General features: G+C 44.7%; 3 protein-coding genes across 3 annotated transcripts; 2 read left to right on the forward strand and 1 right to left on the reverse strand.

Annotated features, from left to right (window-relative positions):
* Window positions 1–214: 214 nt before the first annotated feature.
* LOC136515832 (uncharacterized) lies at window positions 215–1,309 on the forward strand. The gene is made up of 2 exons (XM_066509316.1): window positions 215–1,160; window positions 1,248–1,309. The coding sequence occupies exons 1-2, from the start codon at window positions 215–217 to the stop codon at window positions 1,307–1,309; spliced, it is 1,008 nt and encodes a 335-aa protein (XP_066365413.1).
* Window positions 1,310–13,901: 12,592 nt separating this feature from the next.
* Window positions 13,902–15,964, forward strand: LOC136515833 (protein NRT1/ PTR FAMILY 3.1-like). Its single transcript, XM_066509317.1, has 3 exons — window positions 13,902–13,986; window positions 14,088–14,889; window positions 15,055–15,964. The coding sequence occupies exons 1-3, from the start codon at window positions 13,902–13,904 to the stop codon at window positions 15,962–15,964; spliced, it is 1,797 nt and encodes a 598-aa protein (XP_066365414.1).
* A 1,351-nt stretch (window positions 15,965–17,315) lies between these two features.
* On the reverse strand, window positions 17,316–22,061 carry LOC136517653 (protein NRT1/ PTR FAMILY 3.1-like). The gene is made up of 3 exons (XM_066511276.1): window positions 21,854–22,061; window positions 18,569–19,352; window positions 17,316–18,501 (listed from the first exon to the last, which is right to left on the reverse strand). Exons 1-3 carry the CDS (start codon window positions 21,954–21,956, stop codon window positions 17,589–17,591), a joined length of 1,800 nt encoding a protein of 599 aa, XP_066367373.1. The 5' UTR covers window positions 21,957–22,061; the 3' UTR covers window positions 17,316–17,588.
* Between the last annotated feature and the right edge of the window lie 4,782 nt (window positions 22,062–26,843).

A 26,843-nucleotide genomic window follows, 5' to 3' on the forward strand; every position in this document is an offset into this window, starting at 1 on the left:
TTTCTTTAACATCACCTCTTTGATTGTCAACACTATCAATGTTTCTTGTAAGAGAAGAGATCAGTTGGCCCAAAACCACCATGACAATATTGTAAATCAATTGGAAAATTGTCAAATTTTTAGTGGTAGAGGGAAAAATCAAGAAACTAGCCTTGCAAGGGCAGGTGATACAAGATGGGGTTCTCATCACAAAACCTTGTGTCGCCTTTTCCATATGTGGGATTCAGTCTTAGAGGTATTAGAAAATATTGCTGAAGATGCTGTTGGAGATAAGAGAACAGCTTCAGGCTTGTTGTTACAAATGGAGAATTTTGAGTTTGTGTTTATATTGCATCTTAAGATCAAATTATTGGGCATAACAAATGATTTATCACAATGCTTGCAAAGAAAAGATCAGAATATTGTTCAGGCTGTTGGGTTGGTTGGGATCACATTGCATAAAATTAATGATGTAAGGCAGCATGGTTGGGATGAGCTATTTGAGGAGGTAACGGAGTTCTGTGCAATCCATCACATCATTGTCCCAAATATGGAGGAGAACGTAACTGTTCGAGGTCATTCAAGGGGCCGTGGAGGGCAGCAGGTAACCTACTACCATCACTTCAAAAATGAGATCTTCAATGTGGTGCATGACCAAGTTATTGTTGAATTAAATAATCTGTTTGCTAAAAGGTCTACCCAATTATTAAGATGCACTGCATGTTTAGATCCACAAAATTTCTTTGCCAACTATGACCGTGAGAAATTAATTGAGCTTGTTCAGATTTATGATGTTGATTTCTCCCAATATGATCATGATTGGCTTCCGCAACAACTTGATAACTTCATTAGTGATGTGAGAGCTGATACTTCCTTTGCAAATTGTACTAACCTTGGTGAACTTGCTATAAAGATGGTTCAAACTGAAAGGCACACAACCTTTCCATTGGTTTATCGCCTCATTAAGTTGGCCTTGATTTTACCTGTTGCAACCGCCATAGTAGAAAGGGTTTTCTCAGCTATGAAGATTATCAAGACTGAGTCTCAGGATAAAATGGCAGATGAGTGGTTGAATCATAGGATGGTATGTTATGTTGAGCGAGCTATGTTTGCAACCATCCAAAATGATGACATCTTACGACATTTTCAAGAATTGAAGACCCAAAAGAAGAAGTTACCTAGTATGTTACATAAATTGCTCCTTTTCTTATTAACCTTTACTTGCTTATTTTCTTATTAACCTTTTTGCTTGCTCCTTTTCTTATTAGGAGTTGTTATTGAGGACAAGGAAGTGGACGATGTGAATGCACCAAATCAGGAGCATCACTAGACACTAGGTATTTTTTCAATGTTCCATGATATTTCTTAGCTATTAATTGTATAGTTGAAGAATTTTTCTTGCAAACTTTGCTTGAGAATAATTGTTTTCCGTGACATACATACATATATGGTCTTATAGACTCTGCTGTAGCTTTGGGTTTTTGGCCGCTAAGATTTGGCCCTAGTCTTGGCCAAATCCTGGGTCCGCCACTGCTTGAGGAAGCATCACTATCCCAAGTGACCACATATGAATCACCCTTCTTCTTGAAGGTCATATTGTCCTTCTCTTTCTTTTCTTTCTTATCCTTCTTCTTGCTCTTCTTGTCATCATCATCATTGTCATTATTGTATGGGCATTAAGCAATAAGATGATCCTTGATTCCACACTTGAAGCACCTTCTTGACTCTTCCTTGTTCTTGGATGAAGACTTCTTTCTTTTAGCACGATAGCCCTTCTTCACCATTAACTTGTCAAATCTCTTCACAAATAGAGCCATCTTCACATCATCATCCTAAGAGAACGAGCCTTCATCTTCACTTGATGAGTCTTGCTTTGCCTTGCCCTTGGATGATGTGACTTTGAATGCCACACTCTTCTTCTTCTCATCCTTCTTCTCATCTTTCTTCTCCTTTTTTCTTCCTTCTCATCATCATCTCTATATGTGTCATCGATCATCACATCTCCCAATACTTGGTTTGGTATCATGGTGTCCAAACCACTCCTCACTAGAATAGTGACCAATGCGTCAAATCTTGAAAGTAAGCATCTCAAGAACTTGTGGGAGAAGTCTTTGTCCTTCACTTCTTCTCCAAGTGCTTTGAGATCATTGGCAAGCACTTGAAGCCTGTGGAACATCTCTGGCACACTCTCATCATCCTTCATCTTGAAGCTTGCAAACTTCTCCTTGAGAATGTATGCCTTTGCACCTTTCACTGCTTGAGTGCCCTCAAATGACTCCTCAAACTTCTTCCATGCCTCATGAGCCATCTCAATGTTCTTGATTTGCTTAAATATTCTCTCACCCAAAGCATCATGAATGGCACTAAGAGCAATGCCATTATTTTGGAGTAGCACTTCTTCGGCGGCGGTGGGAGCCTCGGCATTGGCTATCTCAATCTTGGTCTCCACCACCTTCCACATCTTTCTATTGATTAACTTGATGTATGTTGTTATCTTACCCAATAAGAATAATTGGAGCCATCAAATTGGGGTGGCTTCTTAGCGTTGTTGATTTGAGCCATTTTGACACTGAAGGTTGTTAAGCCTCAAATCACAGTGGCCATAGCTCTGATACCACTTGAAATGTTCTAATGGCTAGAGGGGGTGAATAGCCTATAAAATTTTCTACAATAATACTAAACAAAGCGGTTAGACAAATATGAGGTGAAACGAATGTTGAACTGGCCTACCAAAAATGTAAGCCACCTACCACAATTCTAATTTCTATAGTCTCTATGCACACAATGCTATGTCACTACCACTAAGTTAGTGAGCTCTCAAAGACTAACTAAAGAGCTCCACTAACCACTAGATCCGACACAGCTCTCAAAACTAATTACACTAAAGAGCTTAGCTACACTAAGAAATGTAAATACAAGAGAGGGGATGTGATATTTTTATCGCCATGTCAAGGAATGAGCCAATCATAAGATGGAGCCAATCAATCACAATGAATACCATGAAACCCTCGAAATAAGATGACACAACGAATTTTTATCGAGGTTCACTTGCTTGCCGGCAAGCTCATCCTCATTGTGGTGATTCACTCACTTAGAGGTTCACACGCTCATAGGCATCATGTGCCTAACCCGCAATTGGGTGCCGCACAACCAACACAAGATGAGGATCACACAAGACACGAGTAATCCACTAGAGTACCTTTTGGCTCTTCACCGGGAAAGGGTCAAGAACCCCTCACAATCACCATGATTGGAGCCAAAGACAAGCACCTTCCTCCGCTCAACGATCCTCACTACACTAAGCCATCTAGGTGGCAGCAACCACCAAGAGTAACAAGCAAATCACGTAGCGAAACACGAACACCAAGTGCCTCTAGATGCAATCACTCAAGCAATGCACTTGGATTCACTCCCAATTTTACAAAGATGATGAATCAATTATGGAGATGAGTGGGAGGGCTTTGGCTAAGCTCACAAGATTGCTATGTCAATGCAAATGACCAAGAGAGTGAGCTTGAGATGGCCATGTGGCTTAAATAGGAGCCTCCACCAAAATAGAGCAGTTGGGCTCACACTACAGCCTACCAAGCGCTAACCGGACGTGCCGATCAGGTATGATCGGACGCACACCTCAGCGTCCGGTCAACCAACTCCGTCCATGTGTCACTCCTATTCAACCTCGCGCGTACGATTCCAATGTTCAAATTCAAATCCTCACATGTTAAGTTAGGGCCAGACACGTCCGTTGCATGACCAGGTGCCCCGATCAATAGCAAAGCACACGCGCGCGCGCCACGGCCAATTCATGTCCGGATGCACCGTTTCCCTCGGCTTCCCAACGCCAGGTCAGTTCCGGTAAGGTTCCATAGCCATTTTTCCATGATCGGACGTGTTAGATCGCCGATGACTAGATGCGCCCCAACATCTGCTCTTCACAAGCCTCACAGCGCACCGCCACATCACCATACGTCAGTTGTGACCAAACGTAGGCCTTATGCGTCCGGTCATAATGACTGTGTAGCGTCTAGTCATCCACCAGACTGAGCCTGAGCGTGCCATCTTCACTATAATTGACCGGATGCTCAACTAGTGAGTCCGGTCACTTCGAAACCAACGTTCAGTCAGTGAAAGACAACTCCTCCACTTCTCCAAACTTCACCACCCTTGCTCAAATGTGTTAACCACCAAGTGTATCACCTTGTGCACATGTGTTAGCATATTTTCACAAATATGTTCAAGGGTGTTAGCACTCCACTAGATCTAAATGCATATGCAATGAGTTAGAGCATCTAGTGGCACTTTGATAACCGCATTTCAAAATAAGTTTCACCCCTCTTAATAGTACGGCTATCGATCCTAAATATGATCACACCCACTAGGTGTCTTGATCACCAAAACAAATGGTCCTATCAAATTCACCTTTGCCTTGAGCCCATTTTGTTTTTCTCTTTCTTCTTTTCTAAGCCGAGCACTAGATCACCATGACCATCACACCATCATCATGATCTTCACTAATTGCTCCATCACTTGGAATGTGCTACCTATCTCATGATCACTAGAGTAAATAGGTTAGCACATAGGGTTTCATCAATTCACTAAAACCAAACTAGAGCTTTCAACTTCCTCACTAAGCTTTCACGGATGGTGTAGACTCACTCTCAGTTTGGTTACCATTATAGTTTAGAGATGCAAAACATTGACCGTTCGAGCCTAACTGTGTCACTACTTGACAAAGTTCAGTGTGCACGAAGGAGGTGTGACTCACCTTTCATCTTTCATATTTCTCATTGTCACATCATATACACATGATAGCCACCTTTGTAATATGAGTCAATTTCTAATCAATTTTCATACGAGATGAATTATTTTATTACATCTAACACATGAAGAAAAAAGTCCACATTACCTTCCTCAACTTTTGTGAAAGTCTGTTTTTCCTCTCTGAACTCTAAAACCGGTTAAACCACCTCTTTGAACTTTTAAAATCGTTCGTTTTACCTCCCTAACCGGTTATAAGCGGTTTTCAAAGGGGTTTCTCTTTTTATTTTTAATTTCTTTTGGCTGAATCTTTGAAAAATCATAGTAAATCTCAGAAAAATTATAAAATAGAAAATCCATTTTTGTTGGACTCCATATAAGTAGATCTACACAGTGAACATATAATATGTTATGCTTTAATACAAATTTTTTTGTTGTAGCTTTAAATCTATGCTTTTCTATAATCAATTCATAGCCGCAGTTTCTATGGTTCAATTGTGGTAAAATTTTTATGGTGAGCTAACTATTGTATGCTTGAACTATTGTAAAAATTTCCTACTCATTGGATCGGGTATAACTTAGTTATAGATTTATTTAGGTGTATGCTTGTTAAAAAATATTTATAAATATATAACTAATTTATACATGATCCAATGAGTATGAAATTTTTACTATAGTTCAAGAATACAATAATTAGCTCACTATAAAAATCTCACCATAATTGGACCATAGAACTGCAGTTGTGAATTAATTACAGAAATGCATAGATCTAAAGCTACAACAAAAAAATATACTAAAGCATACCATATTATATGTTCACTATGTAGATCTACTTGTATGGAGTGCAAAAAAATTTTGATTTTCTATTTTATAATTTTTTTCTATGATTTACTGTGATTTTTCAAAGATTCAGCCGAAAAAAAGACAAAATCGCCTTTGAAAACCGCTTATAACCGGTCAGGGAGGTAAAACGAATGATTTTAAAAGTTCGGGGAGATGGTTTACCCGGTTTTAGAGTTCAGGGAGGAAAACATACTTTCACAAAAGTTGAGGGAGGTAATGTGGACTTTTTCCACACATGAAAAATCTAAGATTTATTTGATTTAGTTGGGCCAAACCCACAAAACAAGCGGCTGACACATGCTTCGCTGAGGCCTTCTAGACTAGCTCTTAGCCCACCCGATTATTCCCCTCAGGCCCCATGTGGCAAGCAAAGATTGATATGTCAAGCAGCCTTTCATAGCCCTGTTCATAGTTTGATTTTTGCTGTTTAGAGCGGGTTTGGAACCCAACCCATTTGTTAGTTCACGAGGCGGGTTGGACTCGTTCTAGGTGATTCCAAAACGTCTCTGGTGGCAATGCATGCTTGATTGGTTCGGCCCAGGTTGGTTCCACAATGTGCAGTAGTAACTTATATACAATTATACAGCACTTTGGGGGTGTTTGGTTCCTACAGGAAAATTTTAGTCCCTATCCCATCGGATGTTTGGACACATGCATGAAGTATTAAATATAGACGAAAAAAATAACTAATTGCACAGATTGTGGCTAATTTGCGAGACGAATTTTGTAAGCCTAATTAGTCCATGATTTGACAATGTGGTGCTACAGTAAATATGTGCTAATGACGGATTAATTAAGCTTAATAAATTCGTCTCGTAAATTAGTCTCCATCTATGTAATTAGTTTTATAATTAACTCATATTTAGTTCTCCTAAATAGCATCCGAACGTCCGATGTAACATGGACTAAAATTTAGTCCATGGAACCAAACACCCCCTTATATAGAAACCCAACTAGCAAATGAGGCCTTAATCAATATATATGGTGCAACCCTAATTGATAGGGGTGTCACAGCTCCTAATCAGTATGGAACCTATAACCCACGATTATACGAACAAATCTAAAAGGAATAGCTTGAGCAGACTATAGGGCAAAACCCATACCTCACCTGGCGCGACTCAGTATGAACAATTATACTCCTCGTCACGCACTCGGGCACTGGCGCGACGTGCCACGCAATAGAGTTTGGGTTATACTATGTGTGTGGCTAGCGCCCGAACATCTGGATGGACATGAGCGTCCGAACACCGCGTCCCCATCTACCTCGCAACAACCTTCACGCGCACCATGCCCTTGTCGCTGCGCCCGCGGCTCCTTCCTAGTGACACCGCTCCCCTCTCCCTGCGTGGGCGGGACCCGAGAGACGGGATGAGCCGCAGGACCCTAGGCGCGCCATGCGCCCCGACCGTTATCCCCCAGCACACCCCCATCCGTAGGCACCCGGCTCGCCGCGCCCCATCCCCCGCGACCGGGGCGCGCCCCATGGCTCTCCGAACACACCTCTGAAACATGAAACACTTGCAACATAAAACACTTGAATGCAACATACATTTGAAGCAGAACATTTGTAATATATACTTGAAACATATGTGTGAAACATATGCAACATCCAGATGAAACACTTGTAACTTAATTGTAACATGAAAACACTTATACAACATAAGACTGAAATAGCTGAAATCATTGGAACATACTTTTGCAACATGTGTAAAACATATGCAACATCCAAATTAAAACGCTTGCAAACATGCATCTAAAAACAGATGAAAATTTTTAAACAAACTCTTGCAGCATATCTCTGAAACACTTGCAATATATCGATCTACTTTTGCAACATCCACATAAAACACTTGCAAATTACCTATAAAACCTCTAAAACACTTGAAACATAGGCTTGCAACATGCGTTTTTCACCCTTCTACCGTACAACGCAGCGTAGAGCGGGAGGACGGCTGATTTCGGCCAGCCGGCAGCCGAGGATGGTGGCATGGCCTTGTAGTAGCCAGCTATGCCTATGCTTGGCCTGGGCTCGTCCAGTGATGACCCCCTCTCCTAGCTGCATAGCATGGGCACGGCAGAGGACGAAGCACGGCATGGTGCGGCAGGAGACGGAGGCGAGGGATGGCGGCGCCACGACGGAGTGTGTCGCTGCGCTGGACAGAGGCAGCAGGGGGGATGGCGGTGGCTACGTGGTAGAGTGGGGCGGATGGCCACACTGTGCAGCGTGGAGTGGGGAGAAGAGCGCGGTATGGGGGCGGATGCGGCGCTGTCGCGCCGGAGAAGGCCACAGCGAGCGCCCTTGGACTGCCTGCGGTGAGGAGCCTTGCGTTGGAGAAGGGAGTAGCGCTATCTTTTTTTTAGAAGCGGACTGATGAGTGGCGGTAGATAAGACGAAGTGCGGACGCGCGGTGTCTGGATGGACAGACGCCCGCATCATATCCTTATCGTTATACTATTGCTTTCCAATCTCAACTTTACTCCAAGAAATAAGCCCACCAACAAACAGGCCATGCTGTGATAGGCCCACAAAGTCCAGAACAATCCTCTTGGTAGGGTTGAGTCCAAATATTTTTGCAATGGAATCTTGTGGCCCTCACCAAAACTATTAAGCCCAACCGTTTTTTTAACTGGAAGCCCAGCAGGTTTTGCGTGTCCCATTATATATCGGCGCTCCTAGCGCCCGGACGCCGGGATTCAGGGGCGCGTCCGGACGCACCTCGGGCTCATCCACCCCCCACACGGAATGCCCCCTCCCCCCTCGCATGGAACAATAGACTCGATCCCAACCAAAACAACAGAGCAAACAACAGAGCACCTCGCGGCGGCCCGTCCCATGGAACATTAGACTCGTTCGGTCCCGCAGGCGCCGCCATCCCACCGCGCCGCCCCATCCCCCCACCGTTCCGTCGCGCCGCCCATCCCCCGTCGCGCCCCGCTAGGTGCGTCGCATCCTCACTGCGCTTCCATCAGAATTTGCAACATCAAACAAAGTGCAATACGAGATGCAACATCAGAACAAGTCTACTGCAACATTAGAACAAAGCGACTGCAACATTAGAACAAAGCTACTGCAATACGAGATGCAACATCAGAAATAAAGAAACTAATGTAATAAAGAAATATTACTTGTTGCAACACCTTAACAAGGCTACTGAAACAAAAAAAATAGAACAAAAAAGCAAACACGAGAAATCAACATCAGAAAAAAAAACTAATACAACAATGAAAAATTACTTGTTGCAATAGAAAAACAAAAGCTACTACAACAACAAAGAAACAAAGCGCAATTCGAGATGCAACATCAGAAAAAAAGACTAATGCAACAAAAAAGAATACTTGTTGCAACATCAAAATAATGATACTTCAACAACAGAAACAAACCACAATGCGAGATGCAACATCAGAAAAAAAACTAACGCAACAAAAAAGAATACTTGTTGCAACAACAAAACAACGCTACTGCAACCACTACTAGGATCCAGCCCTGTCGTGACGCCTATATTGGGTTGCAATATGACTATTTTGGTTGCAATATGGATCAATTGCATCTATGTATGGTCGTTGACAAGTGGTTGCATTTGGAACGGTGCAATAGCTTTTTGCATCCTTTTGATGTGGTGTTGCAATATCATGGTTTTGCAATGCACAAAAAAAACTAACGCAACCACGATATGGTTGCAAGCACGGATATTGCTACCAGCAGAATGGTTGCGTGAGTTACTGTTGTGACGAAACATGTGGCTGCCATATGACACTATTGCCACGAATGAAGTTGTCGCAAAATAACTTTATTGCCACTCCATAGTTATGTGGGAATATGGCCATATTGCCATGTAGTGTGCTCCATTGCATCATAGAAATATTGCAACATAACAAATTTGGTGGCTAGAGTCACAATTGCCACGTTCATTTGTTGGTGGTAATAGATGGGAAATGCAATGAATCATTGTTGGGAGCAATAGATGGAAAATACAACAAATCATTGTCGGTGGTAATAGACAAAAAATGCAACAAAGCATTGTTGGTGGTAATAGATAGAAAATACAATGACTCATTGTTGGTGGTAATAGATGGAGAATGCAATGAATCATTGTTGGTGATAATAGATGAAAAATGCAACGTGTCATTATTGGTGGTAGACACGTCCTATAGCAACAGATAAAGTTTGTGGCAATAATGTATATTGCAACAACAAACAGTGGTTGCGTGATAGTTTCTTGCAACGAGGGCATTTTAGCCAGCACATTTAATTTTGTTTCATAGCTAGAAATTTAATTTTTGTTACAAAATAATTGTGCCATGAGTATAGACTTCATCATCACATATAAGAACTCAAACCTTCATTAACTTCAAATATGAGTCTCAACCAAAGTAATAACACAATGACCAGAGTACTGCTAAAATAAACATGACCATAGTACAATAAAAACATCATCTCTGTATACAAGTATGCGACTATGTTTGGCATAATAAAATAGAACTAAATATGAGTTCCCTTATTGACTGCTTCAAGCTCCATCGCCCATCAACACTTCATTCTTCTAGCAGTCCATCACTAGCATATAGGCATAAAGCTTTCTCTAAATATTTTGGGTGTCCGCGCTTTTCTGCAACTCATGAACACATATATAATTTATTATTAATTTAATATAGGAACATTGGTGATTAAGTGCATGGAATAACTAAGCACGTGCAAATATAATGATCATAGTGGCAAAGCAAATATATAATGTAAATTAAGGTACACCGTAAAAAATAACATATACCATTTGGCATATGAAATATAATGATCATAGTATTCATACCTGCAGTTTTTTCATTTGATTACGAGTCCTCAGTAGTTGTTGGGAAGAAATTACATGATTCAATGACTCATTGGCACCATTCTTTTTCTAGAAAAGAGACCTGGTTGCACTAATTTTTGTTGTCATGATAGTACCTTCATCAGCTACCTTTTCTGTGGTCAACACGCTTGCTGGTCCATTATTCTACCAAAATGAATGCTTTGATGTAAACAAGTTGCATTTTATATGTAAACATGTTGCATCTTTTGTAAGTAATCTTGTTGCATTTTTATTACCTCTATAGCTGGATCCTCTATGCGTGGTGGTGTGATGAAGTTGTTGTCGGCACTTGGGTCATTTGGAAGCTGTGTGGTGTTGATGGTTCCTGTGATAGCCTATGCAGCCCAAAATACAAGGAACATTAGCTAAAATAGAGGAGCAAAAAAAGGAGAACCGTGTTCCAAAGTTAGTACCTGCTGCAATGCCAATTGTATTTGTTGTTGTAGTGTTGATCGAAATTCTTCCCTGATTTCTTCAATTTGTTTCATACTTTCTTCCTTGTCTCTTTCCCTTGCTGAAACTTCATTTGCAAGCTTTTCTTTTAATTCTTCAACCTCTTGTTGGTGCTGCATTCTTTCTTGTCGGGCTAAAACTTCACTGCGGGTTGCATCTTCTTCTCTGTGCTTCAGTAGAGCACTTCGTGTTAGATATTTCGCCATGTATCCACGTCCATGACATCTGTATGATTTTGTTCCAAGAGTTTTAGAGTAGTTGAGTTGGAAAACTGTGTTTTCCTCCTCAACCGTAAGGAAGGGCCTATCCTTTCCCTTTTTTGCCGCTGTAACTTGTATGCAGGCATTTTCCTAAGTGAAACATGAGAAATAAATTAGGATCATGTAATTTAAAACAGTTCCAAAATAAGTTTGAAGCATGTTGTAATTTTAAAGCTGCAATCATATACAAGCACTCACGAAGACATCCCTAGAGTCGTCATTTGACCATTGCCCATCCTTGGTGGTGTGAGTCATCATCCAAAGTTGCAAATCAGTAGGTTGTTGACCATTAGTCTGGTTTCTCTGAGATGGCAACAATATAATGTAGCATTAGGTAACAACCATATATTTAAGTAAGTAATCAGCTTAGTTAATGTTGTCATCACCTGTTCAAAACTAATTTGGGAAAATGGTTTCGATCCCATGAGATGCTTAGTCTTCTGTTTCTGTCGGTTTCCAGAGTTCTTGGTGCTAATATTCTGCAAAAGTGTACAAGCAGAGCTATGTTATTTACATTGTATTTAACAATGGAATTACAAAAGAAACCGGACACCAACGAACCTGGAATCTCTCACTTCCAAAATATTGAATCAAGTAGTACCACTCCACGTTGTCTAAATCTTCAGGCTTATGCTTCATTCGTTGAGCGTCAGTGGAGTATGCCTTGTATGTCGAACTAAATGAAGCTCTCCATCCTTTGTACCTCTCTTTGGCAATTGCACATATCTTTTCACTAGCATCTTCAATGTCATCTAAGTCCTAAATTTTCTGTTTGAATGGAAAGACAAATAGAACAGTAAAGCGGAGGTACTGAATTCATAACATTTGGCTAAAGAAAACAATTGACTCACCAGCATCTCATCTGCTATTGCTATTTTCACAACGTCTTATGTACAACTACTTGCAACCAACTTTACAACGGTGGCAACAACACCTGGCTATTGCAACGCAACATAAGTATTATCACAACTCAACATAAGTTGTGGCAATAGGCACCCATAATCGCAACCATCTTTTCCTTCGTGGCATTAGCGCCTATGTCTTGCAACGAAGCTTATGACTAACGCAACACACAATTTTGATGGCCATAAGGCCCATATATCGCTACCAATTATGACGTTGGTTGCCAAAGAACCAAATATTGCAACCAAATGTGTGGTGTTGTGGAAACAAGTGGTGCTATAAGGGTCAAATCCTTGTAGTGAACAGAGCTCGTTGGAACCCTAGCCACCGCAGCGTCCCTCAGATCCAGATCCAGAGGAGGAGGACAGCTCAGATCCAGAGGAGGAAGTGGAGGAGGAGGTCTCAGATTCAGAGAATGACCCACCTACCTCGCCGGAAGCCGCCATCGTCGCCCTCCTCTCTGGTGGCATGGAGGTCACGGAGGGAAGGGACGGAGGGGCGGCTCACCGGAAGCCGCCATCGTCGCCCTCCTCTCTGGTGGCATGGAGATCGCGGAGGGAGGGAGGGACGGAGGGGGCGCGCGAGCGCTGTGTGCCAGCAGCGAGAGAGTGGAGCAGCGGGATGAGGAGCAGGCGAGCAGAGCGAGAGAGCAGTGCGAGCAGAGCAGAGCGGGCGAGGGAGGCGTGTTCACGGGACGGGATGGGAGGGAGTCGAGTCGTATCGACGGATAAGACGAGACGCGGTCAAGTCGTGCGGGGTCCATCCGGACGGGACGGACGTCCGCACAGTAGCCGTTTTATTTAAAAAACTGGAAACCCAGCCGGTTTTGCCCATCCCATTATATATTCTCCAGTCCGTCGCTGATGACTGCGGAGTACAGCTGAAAAAAACATAATGAACATGATGGAGGTCCATGTGAGAAATACGGGATGGCGTGTAAGGCTGGATAACGAGTTGGCTCGGCATGGCTTGGCTCGGCTCGGTTCGTTCTGGCTCGTTAAGATAACGAGCTAGCTCGGATCGGCTCGTTAAAAACTCGAGCTGGCGAGCTAGGTATAAAAAATACTCAAAATATAATATTTGTATTTATCTAAAGTTTGAGAATAATAATAATATATAAAAAATGTATCTAAACCAATTATCAGTCAATTTATAGGGTCTAGATCAGTTATCAGCCAATTGTAAAGTGCAAGACATGAAGTAATACAAAAACTAATATAAGTTTTGATACTTTTTTTCTTAGAAGCTTGGCTCGTTTAGCTCGCGAGCGGCTCGCGAGCTGCCTCGAGTTGGCTCGTTATAGCTAACTAGCTAAAATCTGGACTCGGCTCGGCTCGTTAACGAGCCGAGCTGAACCGAGTCGAGCCAGCCATGAGCCGAGCGAGCTAACGAGCTTCGAGTTTTTCGAACGGCCTTACTTTTACTTTTGTGGCGGGACAATCTCAAAAAAAAAAAAAAACTTTTGTGGCGGGACCTTGAGTCCTTGACCGATGACGAGTTGACTTTCCTGACCGCGAGTCTTACAAAACAACTAGAACTAGGTGCATATGTACTGCAACGATCTGTCGGATCTGAATTCCTTGGCTCGTTCTTGCGGTCCGGCGTGCGGAGTGCGGTGCACCGTACGCTTGCTTGTCTATGGTGCCCGCCTCGCTGTTCGCACGCTGGGTTGGTTCACTGGCTACCGAATCTTGCGCTGTTGCAGTTTAGATTAAACTGTCCACTTGCCAATTTGCTATCGGATTAGTAGTTATTTTAGCCCTCCATCTGTGCTGCGCGCTAGTACTTCCGCATCTCAGTATCCATATCTAGTCCCCTACGGGCAACGGCAGTAAGGACGACTGACAATCTGATCTCAAGCATGGCGACTGCAGCTCTGGCCGATGAGGATGGATCGCCGAAGAAGACGAAGCAGGGCGGCCTCAAGACCATGCCATTCATACTAGGTGACCTTCCCATCGTTATTTCTGACTGAGTATATACATACTGCTCTGCACGACTGATGCTAACTCGGGCCATGCATGTCCGTCCTGCACCTGCAATGCAGCAAACGAGATCTGCGACCGGTTCGCGACGGCCGGCTTCAACGCCAACATGATCACATACCTGACGCAGCAGCTGCACCTGCCGCTCGTGGAGGCCTCCAACCTGCTCACCAACTTCAACGGCACCGCGGCCTTCACGCCGGTCCTGGGCGCCATCATCGCCGACTCCTGCGCCGGCCGCTTCTGGACCATCGCGGGGGGCGGCGCGCTGTACCAGCTCGGCATGCTGGGCCTCGTCGTGTCCGCGCTCGTCCCTGCGCTCCGCCCCGCGTCCTGCGGTGCCGGTGCTGCTGCCACTGCCACTGCCTGCCAGCGCGCGAGCGGTGGGCAGCTCGCCATGCTGTACGTTTCTCTGCTGCTCACCGCGCTCGGCGGCGGCGGCATCCGGCCCTGCGTGGTGGCGTTCGGCGCCGACCAGTTCGGCCTGCGCGGCACGGGCAGGCGTCCTGGCGGCGAGCAGAAGTGGAGCTACTTCAACCTCTACTTCTTCAGCATGGGGCTCGCCGTGCTGCTGGCGCTCACCGTGGTGGTGTACATCCAGGAGAACGTCGGGTGGGGCTGGGGGTTCGGGATCCCTGCCATCGCCATGTTCGTCTCCGTGTTGTCGTTCGTCGTCGGGTACCCGCTCTACGTGAAGGTGAAGCCCGAAGGAAGCCCCTTCAAGAGGCTCCTGCAGGTCGTCGTCGCGGCGTTCAAGAAGAGGAAGGAGTCCGTGCCGGAGGACGTCGGCTTGCTGTACCAGAACAAGGAGCTCGACGCCCCAATCGCCGCCGACGGGAGGCTACTGCACACCGATCAGCTTAGGCAAGTGCCATTGACTTCTCACTTCAGACGTTGGTCTATCTCATGTGCATTGCTGTGTCGTTTTGCTAAGGTGGTTACTTGTTTATTGTCGCGCGCGCCGCGCGGGCTCCAAAGTCCGCGAGATCAGAGTTACTAATGCTTTGCTCTTACCTGTCCCACGTGAAGGTTCTTGGACCGAGCGGCTGTACTGACGGCGGGCGACGTCTCCGACTCCGGCGAGCCGGACCTATGGCGCGTGTCGACGGTGCATCGCGTGGAGGAGCTCAAGTCCATCGTCCGCATGCTGCCACTGTGGGCGGCCAGCATCACGCTCGTCGCGGCCGCGTCGCACAACTTCACCTTCGCCATCCAGCAGGCGCGCACCATGGACCGCCACCTCACACCGCGCTTCCAGATCCCGCCGGCCACGATGATCATCTTCACCACGCTCACGATGCTCGTCAGCCTCGCGCTCTACGACCGCGTCTTCGTCCCCGTCGCGCGCCGCTACACGGGGCGGCGGTCGGGCATCACCTACTTCCAGCGCATGGGCGCCGGCTTCGCGGTTTCCGTCCTCGGCGTCCTGGCGGGCGCGCTCGTGGAGGCCAGGCGGCGCCGCGTGGCCGCGGAGCACGGCCTGCTCGACAGCCCCAGCGCCGTGGTGCCCATCAGCGTGTTCTGGCTGGTGCCGCAGTACGCGCTCCACGGCATGAGCGACGCGCTCTCCACGGTGGGGCACATGGAGTTCCTGTACGACCAGTCGCCGGAGAGCATGCGCAGCTCGGCGGCGGCGCTGTTCTGGGTCGCCGGCTCCATCGGGAACTACCTGGGCACGGTGCTCGTCACGGCGGTGCAGAGCGCCACCAGAGGGGTGTGGCTCCAGGACAACATCAACCAGGGGAGGCTGGACTACTACTACTGGCTCGTCACGTTCCTCTTGGTGCTCAATCTTTTTTATTACATCGTGTGCTTCCATTTTTACACCTTGAAGACGTTCGAGGTGGACGCCGGCCGCATTAATGGTGGTGAGGAGCAAGTTGGAGAACGGCAGGCGGAGGCCGTGGAGCCTTGCCATGTCCAGGTTGGAAGCTTGTAGACTTGTAGTGACAGCGCGCATGTAATGGTGAGAAGCTTTCAGGGACCTGTTGATTGTTGAGAATGGGAGAATCATCATTCAAATGATGGGCGTGTCTGTACGCAGCTCAAATCTGACAGAGTAGATTTGACCTTCCGTTAAGGTAGAGTAGATTTGACTTTCCGTTTCTGCACTCCTAGGAAGTGGCAAATCTCCGGTAATTGACACATCACACATGGGGTCACCTGAGTCACTGGCGGTGGCCTAGGTGGCAAATCTGCTGTCACTTAATTACGGTCTTCTTGGTTGGGTACAAAATTTGTCATGCTAAAAATTTGGTGAGCAAAAATTCCTAAAAGTTAGGAAAAAAAATATTGTTTTGTACCGTTGTTAGTAAATTTCTATCGATTTTTTAAAAAATATTCTTTTTTTTTCCTTTTCTGAGCACCCGAAAAATGCTTCTAAGACAACGTCTATAACATGAAAAATAAATATATAGAATTAGACATTTACAACCCTATGTTCTTATCACCATACAGACATACACAAAAGAAATTTAAAAATAGGCTTCAATACCCTTGTGATTTAAATTAGAAATTGGAAATTGGAAAGATGAAATGTCACTGCTTGCTAGGGATGAAAACGGATCGGATACGGACGGATATCATCGATATTATATTTGTTTTCATATTTCTGTCCAGATTCGGATTCGAATACGGATAGTGTCAACTATGTCGGATAGAATACGATTAGATATCGACATCATAAATATGCGATTTGAGTATTCGGATACGGATACGGTATCGGATGTTGGATATCCGGACTCGGATATGGACAGATCTCAACCCCTCTAAACGGATTCGATTTCGAATACGGTTGAAAAATATCCGTACCATTTTCATCCCTACTGCTTGCTAGCGTAGTAAGTACAGGAATAGAAACCGTCGGCAACATACTGGGCTAATTGTTAGGCCTCCAAATCAAATCTGCCTAAATATCTACGGATTGAATATATGTTGATGGGCCCCTCTGTCCCATGGGTACCCCCGGTGGTCACACCCGATCTAGAGAAATGTACTGGCGAGCAGGTGTGCGACCGAGCAAAGGTGCATCACGGAGAAAGGTGTGCAACCGAGCTAAGGTTTATCGAGGAGAAGGAGACAACGACGGGAGATTCGGTGAAGTCCCGACTCCCGAGGGTGTTGATTTTTATTTTATACTTTGGGTTGAGGAAAAATTGGTCCGGCATAGTGTGGTACTTTTTGCGAGCTCGTTTCGCCATTTATAGGATCCGGTGTATTCCGCCGGCAGGGGTTGAATCGCTGGCCGCGGGCATGGCTTGTTCAGAGTCCAGAAGGTATCCAGTTGAAAATTAATTAACAAAATGATTAATTAATCATAACTATTTTAAGATACGTGCAATTTTAAAAGAGATGTACAATTATCTTCGTACATAATTTTTACTATGTATCTAGATACAGTATATATGTAAGTACGCATAGAAAAATCTATATAATCAAAACAGATCTAGAAGAGCGGAAGTGGATATTAAAAAAAAAAAGACAAAGTTGTCGAAGTACAATTATTTCATCCCAACCCGATCTTTCTTGTTGGGATCCAGATCGAAGCTCACTCTAAGCTTAAGCTACTCGAAGTTTCCACCCTGCTTCTTGGCGTCATCGGTGCCCTTGCCATCACCATTGCCATGGTGCTGGAGCTCGACCTCCTCGCTGACCATCTCCAATGGCTTAAAGGTGTAGTACTTAACGCAGATAAAGAAGTAGACGAGGTTGACCACCTCCAGAGCCACGACAAGCCAGTAGTAGTTGTCTAGCTTCCCTCGGTTAAGGTTGTCCGGGAGCCATTGCCCGCTTCGCCGCGTCTTGTCGTGCACGATGGTCACCAGCAGCGTGCCGAGGTAGCTCCCTATCGAGAAGGTCAGCCAGTAGAGCGCCGTCGCTGTGCTCCGCATGCTCTCGGGTGCCTGGTCGTATAGGAACTCCATGCGGCCGACGTCCATGAAGGCGTTGGCGATGCCATGGATGGCGTACTGCGGCACCAGCCAGAAGACGCTCATCGGCAGGGTGGCCTTGGGAGCGTCAAGCAGCCCACTCGCAGCGGCTACGGACTTGCGTCTCCGCTCGACGACCGCGGCCACCACGTTGGACAGCATGGCGATCGTCAGCCCGACGCCCGTGCGCTGAAGGTGGGTGATGCCGTTGGGGCGGCCAGTGAAGCGGCGCAGCACGCGGACGAGCACGCGGTCGTAGAAGGCCAGGGTCAGCAGCATGCCGAAGTTGGTGAAGATGAGCATGGAGGCCGGCGGGATCTTGAAGTGCGGCGTGATGTTGCGGTCCATGGTACGGGCTTGCTGGATGGCGAAGCTGTGATTGTGCGACGCCGATGTCACCAGGATGATGCCGGCAGCACAGATCGGCAGCATACGTATGATCGACTTGAGCTCCTCGACGCGGTGCACCGTCGACAGCCGCCATAACTTCGGCTGGCCTGACGGCAGCACGTCGCCGTCGGTCACTATAGCCGCCTTGTCAAAGAACCTAAGCAAAAACAAATCAGCTCGTGCATTCAGATCAAATTCCCAACATTTTTTTCATTTTAACTTACTTTAGCTGGTCGGTGTGAAGAAGGCGTCCGGTGGTGGAGATGCCAGCGTCGAGCTCCTTGTCCTCGTACAGGAGGCTCGGGTCCGGCACGACGGCTTTCCGCTTCTTGTACGCAGCGGTAGCGACCTGGGCCAACCGGACCAGGGGGCTGCCCCCGGGCGGCATCCTGATGTAGAGCGAGTACCCGGACACGAAGGTGATAACCGCGGCGACCATGGCGACAGTAGGCACGCCGATCCCCCAACCCCACCCGACGTTGTCCTGGATGTACACCACGGCGGTGACGGCCGCGAGCTTTGCGAGCTCGACGGCGAAGAAGTAGAGGTTAAAGAAACTCCACTTGGGCTTGGCGCCACGGTGCCTGTGCGCGTTCAGCTCAAGCTGGTCGGCGCCGAACGCCATGATGCAGGGGCGCGTGCCCCCGGTGCCAATCGACGTGCAGAGCAGAGACAGATAGAGCACGGAAATCTGGTAGGAGGACGCGCGCTTGCAGTCTGCAGCGTGCTTGGCGCAGGGTGGCGGGTGCAGCGACGGGAGTGCGGCGGAGAGGGTAAGGCAGACCATGCCGAGCTGGTAGATGATGGAGCCGAATGTGATGGTCCAGAAGCGGCCGGCAAAGGAGTCCGCGATGAGACCGCCGATGAGCGGAGTGAGATTAGCAGTGCCGTTGTAGTTGGTGATGATGTTGGAGGCCTGGACGAGCGGCAGGTGCAGCTGCAGGGTGAGGTACGAGATCAGGTTCGTCGTGAACCCAACCGACGCAAGCCGGTCGCAGAAGTCATTCGCTGCCGTCGTGCACATGCATGCCAAGAAATATTAGCTTCAACAACGAAGATGGTAAAATCTTACAAGTACTAGGTGGAGGTGCGTTAATTTTTACAAGAAATGTTAAATAAAAATCATAAAATTCTAGCAATAATCAGAAACGTTTTGCCCTTAATTGGCTGATTTTAGTCACCATCGTCAACAATAATCATAAATTATTTAATATGATTGCTCGTTGCTTTGTGCAGACCAGTGTAACTAGATATATACATGGATCCCATGTCAAAAGCAGGACCTTAGAATTAAAACCTCACACTCATAGCTTATAGTTTTAACGAAAATTACTAAAATTTGTTGAAAATGATTAAGTATGATTGCTCGCTACTTTATGCAGATAGGTGCGACTAATTATATAAGTGGACCCCACATCAAAAGTTGAACCCTAGAATAAAAAACTTCGTGTTAACACCTTAAAGTTTACCAAATTGACTAAATCATTTGAAAATGACTTAATACGATTGCCCACTACTTCCTGTGCACTGTAACTAGATATGTACATGGGCCCCATATCAAAAATTAAAAACATTGTGTGCACCACTTAAAATTTTAGCGAAATTAACTAAAATCTATTAGAGATAACTCTGAACAATTGCTCGCTGTGCAGATCGATGAGACTGATATATACTTGAGTCCCGTGCCATAAATTTAAAAGTAGACACTAAAGGCTGGTCTACCTCTCAAGTAGTCAAGTCCATGTGAGTCCAACGAGCTGGACTTTTTTTTGAGTTATAACTTATTTGGCACAGCTGCTCCTCAATTGCTCATTCGGAGGAGTCGAAGCACTTAAGGAGGAACCACTTTTTCTGGTTCTGGCTCCTGGCTTAAAACGGCTCGGGCTCCTTCGTCACAAAAAAATGGATTCTTCTTCTAAAGTGTTTAGTAGGGCTCTTTCAGGGAAGCTGCTGCTAGAGCTGGAGTTGGAGCCGGAACCGTATCAAACAGGCCTTTAATGTCTAATGGATTTTAGAGTTTATTGAATTAAATGATTATGGACATTCAAATCCAAAGAAATTCCATCCAAGTGGATCCAAAGTAACTAGAATCCAATTAAATTTTGGATCCAAATCCACAGTCATCTCTAGTGTTGGTCATCGTCGTCATGGTGGCGGTGGTGGCGCTGGTGATAGTGACGATGGTGGCCATGGTGGTAGCATGTGTGACTGCATCCCTTGAAACAAGCCGCGTACCACCCACTAGTATCTTTTATGACCGAAAAATCTTCAATTCCGAGACGATATGCATCTCTACTGACTTTTCAGCCCCTCTGAAGTATAATTTTATTGGAGTATGCCGTGATATTTCTAGGCCGATTTTAGTGCAACTTATCTGCCTGTAACTATGGGACTGTTTGGATCCACCCACTAAGTTTTAGCTGGCCAAATGTAGTTGCTACTGCTAGGGACCCAGCTAAAAACCAGCTAAAGTTTAGCTGCTTCAACCTAGCTAAACCCAGCTAAAGTTTAGCTGAATCTATTAGTTGGAGGATCCAAACAACCCAACTAAAGTTATGGCATGGCATATACCTCCAGGGCTCTCACTCTTTCGAAGCTAATATATGTTCACACTTTCGAAATCATTCATGCCATGTACAAGTCAAGGAATTCTTACGCACCAGATAGAAATTCTTGTTACAGTTCAGCTTTTGCATTGATAGTTATTAAATAGGAGTACGTCACTAAGCTATCCTTCACAGAAGTTTACTAGTTTAGTTCTGAACTCAGATAAAAGTCATTTTGTTTTCAGGAAAACAGATAGCCACAACGTGTGAGTACATGTAAACAAAGCAACAGCTCTAAGAAATAATAATGTCGCTAATGGTTTGACTGGTTGGTACCTTGACAGCTAAAGCTTGGCAGTACAGAATTTCCACTTGTCACAAAGGAGATGCTTGATACTGTTCTAAGGTTGAATCGTTTGACGTAAATCCAAAAACGTCTTCTTTTTTTTAGTATAGTATGTTGCCTGTGTTCTGTCAATCAAAATAGACTGGTTTGACCCAGAGGAAAACAACAAGAACTGCTACGAAAGGGAGACTGCCATATGTGCATGGACTGACGTGTTCGTCCATCAACGTGTTCGCAGATGCAGCGTCAGCTCCCCTAGCAGCAGTGCAGCACCAAGAGGTGGCGAGCATGCAGGGATCTGAACTGGAAGTTGGAACGGAAAAGAACATTTGGTGGTGCTGCTCAGCTAAAGGTGGACCCGCTCTGTGCGTGCCCTGCTAACTATCTTTTTTTTTTCTTTTTCTTTGAGGGAAGCCCTGCTACTATCTTCTAGTGAACAGGCTACATGAAATTCGTGAAGGAAAATGGAGTCTAAATGCAGAAGGGCCCAGCTCAAGAAACAGAGGACAAATCTAGGGTGATCCGATGGAATTCCAACAGGAATCTAAGCAAAACACTGAAACAGATCGAGTATATGGAGTACTGACAGTAGGAGGAGGACGGAGTGGATCACTCACCTAGGATGAAGGGCATGGTCCTGAACCCTCCCCGTTGCTTCGCCGGCATCTTCGACGCTGCCGCGTCGGCATCCTTCTTCTCTCCTCTGCCATCCTCGGCCATGGCGCTCTCTTCCCGTGCTTCAGAGAGGAGGAGCCGACTACGACCAGTGGAGAGGTATGGGGTGTATATGGTTAGGAAATGGTTGTGGCCTTGTGGGAATTGAAGACGGGTGTGCGTTGTACGCACGCTTTTATAAAGGAATCGGGTTAAGATCGGATTGGAAATGGATGTATGTCCGCGGCAGTGGCGGACCCAGAGATTGAGTGGGCGAAGCTCAAAGAGAGTTGGATGCGGATAGTTCTAACCCAGAAACTAAGATGTATTATATGGCTATTAATTAGAGTGCCAACTAAGTAAAATGATGATGCGACATTGAAATTAAGAAAGAGAGATACAAAAAATTGCTTCTTCTCTCTTGTACAATAAACTATGTTTACACGAGAAATAAGATAGAAAGAGATATAACATGCGGACGCTAGGAAAGAAAAGACATGTATTTGACCCATATACAGCTGTGTGCACAGTCTGAACTACTCGTCTAGTTTAAACACCAGTTTTTCACTTAATTAATGATTCTCCACACTCCGGCTAGCACTTTCGTTTTTATTTAGCAATTAGTATTCAATCATGGACTAATTAGGCTCAAAACGTTCGTATCGCGATTTCCAACCAAACTGTGCAATTAGTTTTTTTTCATCTACATTTAATGCTACTATAGCACTTTTTGGGGAAATTTTTTGGAACTAATAAGGCCTCCATTCACCAGGCGAGCTTGCTTTTCTGACTGACTCTGCCCAAGTCAGGTCATGTTTAGTTCCCACCAAACTCCTGGAAAATGCACTATGCAAAAAGAAGATTCCCCGTTACATTAAACTTGCGGTACATGCATGGAGTACTAAATGTAGGCGAAATCAAAAACTAATTGCACAGTTTGGTTGTACTTTGCGAGACGAACGTTTTGAGCCTAATTAGTCAACGGTTGGACAATTATTACCAAATACAAACGAAATACTACAGTATTACTACAGGAATTTTGCCGCTCCAAAGTTTGGGAACTAAACGTGGCCTCGTGTGTATCTACTGGTGTGGCTGTGCGACCTCGGAGATCTCTCAGGCGCAGTCGCAGGGGAGCCCGGGCAGGCGCCCAGGGTCGCCGGGCCCTGGGTCCGCCCATGGTCCGCGGGAAAGCAGCGGTCCGGGGATAGGACGTGCTGCAAGCCTGCAAGGCTCCACCATTGTCCTTTTTTATTTCTTTTATATAATTCCTTCAGTTTTGAAATAACGTTCATTGGGACTTCTAAAATTTATACTGAAATATAATTTATTCTATGTAATGACTATACCTTGATTTAGCAAAGTTTGTTAAAAAAGAAACAATAATTTAAGGAGAAACTCCTTAATTGAATATATTCCATAGGTATGTGTGTCATGAGTATTTTCTTAAGTTGTCGTAAAAATTTTAGAATGCAGGATAGAGGGAGTAAGGATTAAAGTATGATCAATATAAGAAGAACTATACGTTTTTTCATTAAAAGGAAAATATGCACCTAAATTTTAGTTGAAGATGACTCAAAGTTAAATAGTTAGGATCAGTTTGTTTCATGTTTTTGTTGGTTTTTGCCAGCAAGAAGCTGAAACAAACAGCATAGTTATTGAGTTAGCTTTTAAAAGCTGGAAAAGCTAACTTCTAAGGAAATAAGCTGGAAACTAAAAAAACACGGCGAGAGAAGCTTTTTTAGTTTTTGGTGTGGAGCTAATAAGAAATTATTACAAAAAATAATAGCAAAGATTCAACAGCTAGAAGCTAAAAGCCAAAAATCAGTTTTTAAGCAAAATCTAAAAACCACGGCTCAAATAAATAAGCGCGGACGTATGACTACATCTTCCACCCGTTCAGCTAAGCTCACATTCTAATCTAGCGGGCTTGATTGAGACGCAACATCATTGAGGACTGAGGAGCTCTAGGCACTGATCCTTCCATCCACTGCAGTCACATCAGGTGGCATGAGCAACAGTTCCCTGATGAGCAAGTATATTGATTATAATTCGGCTTTCACCACTTGGTGCTCTAGATTTTGTGCGTTGAGGCAGAGATGGAGGTAGCGCAAATCTAAGAAGGATACATTCATTGGTGCAAGTATCTATAACATGAGGGTATAAATATGGTACTAAATCCGTTCTAAATTATAATTCGTTTGACTTTTTGACCTCCACTCGTCTTATTAAAAAATTTATGAAAAATATCTACAACATGAGGTGGATCCACTCATCGGGAGCATGCTTCTTGCCGAGTTTGCTAGCCTATATGAGTCTACCCGGGCACGTAGCCTTCTTCTGGACATGGCAATCCTGATCCATGGTGCAGATTGCTCAGCCAGCTTCTGGACATGGCTCGGGACGTCGGTTGCTGCCCGGGCGATTGCGAGGGAGAGTTCAAGCTCAGACTCCTGTCATTCAGTAGCCCGGGGCTGTGCCCGAGCCCCCAAGCCCCCGGCGACGACTATTGGTGTGCTCGGGCTCGTCCTGACTTCACCGGAGGGTACGTACAAGTAATTCATAGGATCAGTCGGGGATCTATCAATCTGCTATCCCTTTCTTGGAGACTTAACATACCCCTATGCTAGACTCTCGTCACTTGTCATCATCAAAGGGACATTGTTTAATTTTGTGCTAGTTGCAACAGATTATTTCACAAAGTGGACTGAAGCTGCAACTTTGAAGAATATGACACACAAGGAGGTAATCGAGTTTGCTACTGAGCATATTATTCATAGATTTAGCATCCCTCACACGTTAACTAGAATCAAGGTACATCTTTTGTATCAAACGAGCTACGAGATTTTGCTAAATTATATAAGATCAAATTGCTTAATTCATCTTTATATTATGCTGAAGCTAATGGCCAAGCTGAGTCAAACAACAACGTTTTGGTAAAGCCTATTAAGAATAAATTGAGGACAATCCTGGGAGATGGCATGAAGTTTTCTTTAAAGCTCCATGGGCTCATCGTATTTTAGACATGGTGCTACTAAAGTTATTCTTTTTGAGCTTGTATATGACAAGAAGTTGTGCTACCTGTTTGAAGTGAATTTGGATGCATATAGATTGGTAAACAAAATGATCTATCTGTTATTATGTATCATGACCTAATGATGGATAATATTGACGAGGTGATTGAGAAAAGAATCAACTCTGAAAGACATTGAGAGAGACAAAGCTCGAGTTGCCTAGGCGCATAACAAGAATGTAAAAAGCAAATCTTTCCAAATTGGGGAGTTAGTGTGGAAAACAATTTTGCCAATTGGGATGAAAAGCAATAAGTTTAGCAAGTGGTCTCTAAGCTGGGAAGGTCCACACAAAATGATCAAAGTAGTGTTCGGGAATTCATACTCCCTCCTCCATCTTAAAATATAAGGAATCAAAGCGTTTTTCAGACAAAATAAGGAGTCAGACAAAATACCTCATTACACCTCACAAATTAGGAGAGAGTGAGTTTTCAACCTCTTTTTGTTGTTAACATGTGCCCTCCGATTTGAGTTCAGACTTGCCATTTCGATTCAAACTCATCTAAACTCGTGGGGAACTTGTGGTGCATATTTTGAAAAGTTTTCTATTGATATAAGACCACCCCTCCATATATATTGGAGGACCATAACTAATTGAGGTTAACCACGTAGAATCGATAAAAAATCAATCTAATACTCCTTTTACCCAACTTTTACTTCTAAAACCCCTTGCTGTCCAGCACATCTCTCGACGAGATTCATGGGTGTTTTAGGTGGTCTTGCCGATCCTAAGACAACCTCGTTATGTCCTTTCCTGATGGGTCTTTTAGGGGGTGTCCGCAAGCTTTTCGGACAAAGAGCGGGCGTCAAATCTGCATGGGCATCCTACTGGTCGGCCTTGCTGGGTTTGAATCCTCTCGCTACATGTTAGGCCTAGCTAGCATGTGACCCGAATCGGCGTGAGCCATGCTGTTCCTTTTATCTCTGCTTGAATAATGGTACTATGCTTTCAAAATATTCGAATGCAAATTTGAATCCAAACTATTCGTTTTGTATTCATACTCGAGAACATTTGAATCTATAGTTGTATCTGGCAAAAAGTTCAACATCATGATTAATAGATATCTCCGTTTTCACCCCTACTTCGCCTATGCATCTTCCTTCCTGTAAAATCAAACGCTTTTAACTTCAACTAAATATATACAAAAAATCATTAATACTTCTGGTATATAATAAGTGTCATTAGATTATATGTTAAATATATTTTTATAATAAATTTATTTAGAGATAAAAATATTTTACTATTTTTAATAAATCCAGTTAAATTTAAGAAAGTTTAACTTGTACGGAATCTATTTATTTTAGAATGGAGGGAGTACCTCGTGATGAAATCGTCGGCCGCCCATTAACTCAGGCCTCTTCTTCCCGTTTTCCTTGACTCACGCGCGCTCCTAGTAATATCATTCCTGAAGCAACAAAGAGCGCGTGCAGTCGTCCAGGTCACGGTCCAGGAGAGCAACGAGGTGCCTCCAAACCTCCTGTGTCCTCTGTGCATCTATCGCGGCACCGCCCACCGGCGTCGCGCACGCTGACGGCGACGGCACGTCCGATCATCACAGTGCTGAGCGCAACAGTCATCTTTCTCCTCTCTGGCGGAGGAAAAGAGACTATCACTATTGCTACTTGCTGAAGGGCCCACGGCATCAATCATGCGCTGCCTACCTCAATACTCCGTAGTCAATATGGCACTTCCGACGGTCAAAAACATTGCTGGCACGATTTTTGTTCCTGAAATGTGATACCAATCATGGGAGCAACGACATCCGCGCAAGGTTATGTCTCGGGCAAAACGTGGCGCACTTTAGTACTACCACTTGATATTTTCCCCTTTCTTAGATAACATTTTTTATAACAATATTTTTCCCCTTCTAATTTCAGTTCA

This window comes from Miscanthus floridulus, chromosome 17, assembly GCF_019320115.1.
Source record: "Miscanthus floridulus cultivar M001 chromosome 17, ASM1932011v1, whole genome shotgun sequence".
NCBI classification, from domain to species: domain Eukaryota; kingdom Viridiplantae; phylum Streptophyta; class Magnoliopsida; order Poales; family Poaceae; genus Miscanthus; species Miscanthus floridulus.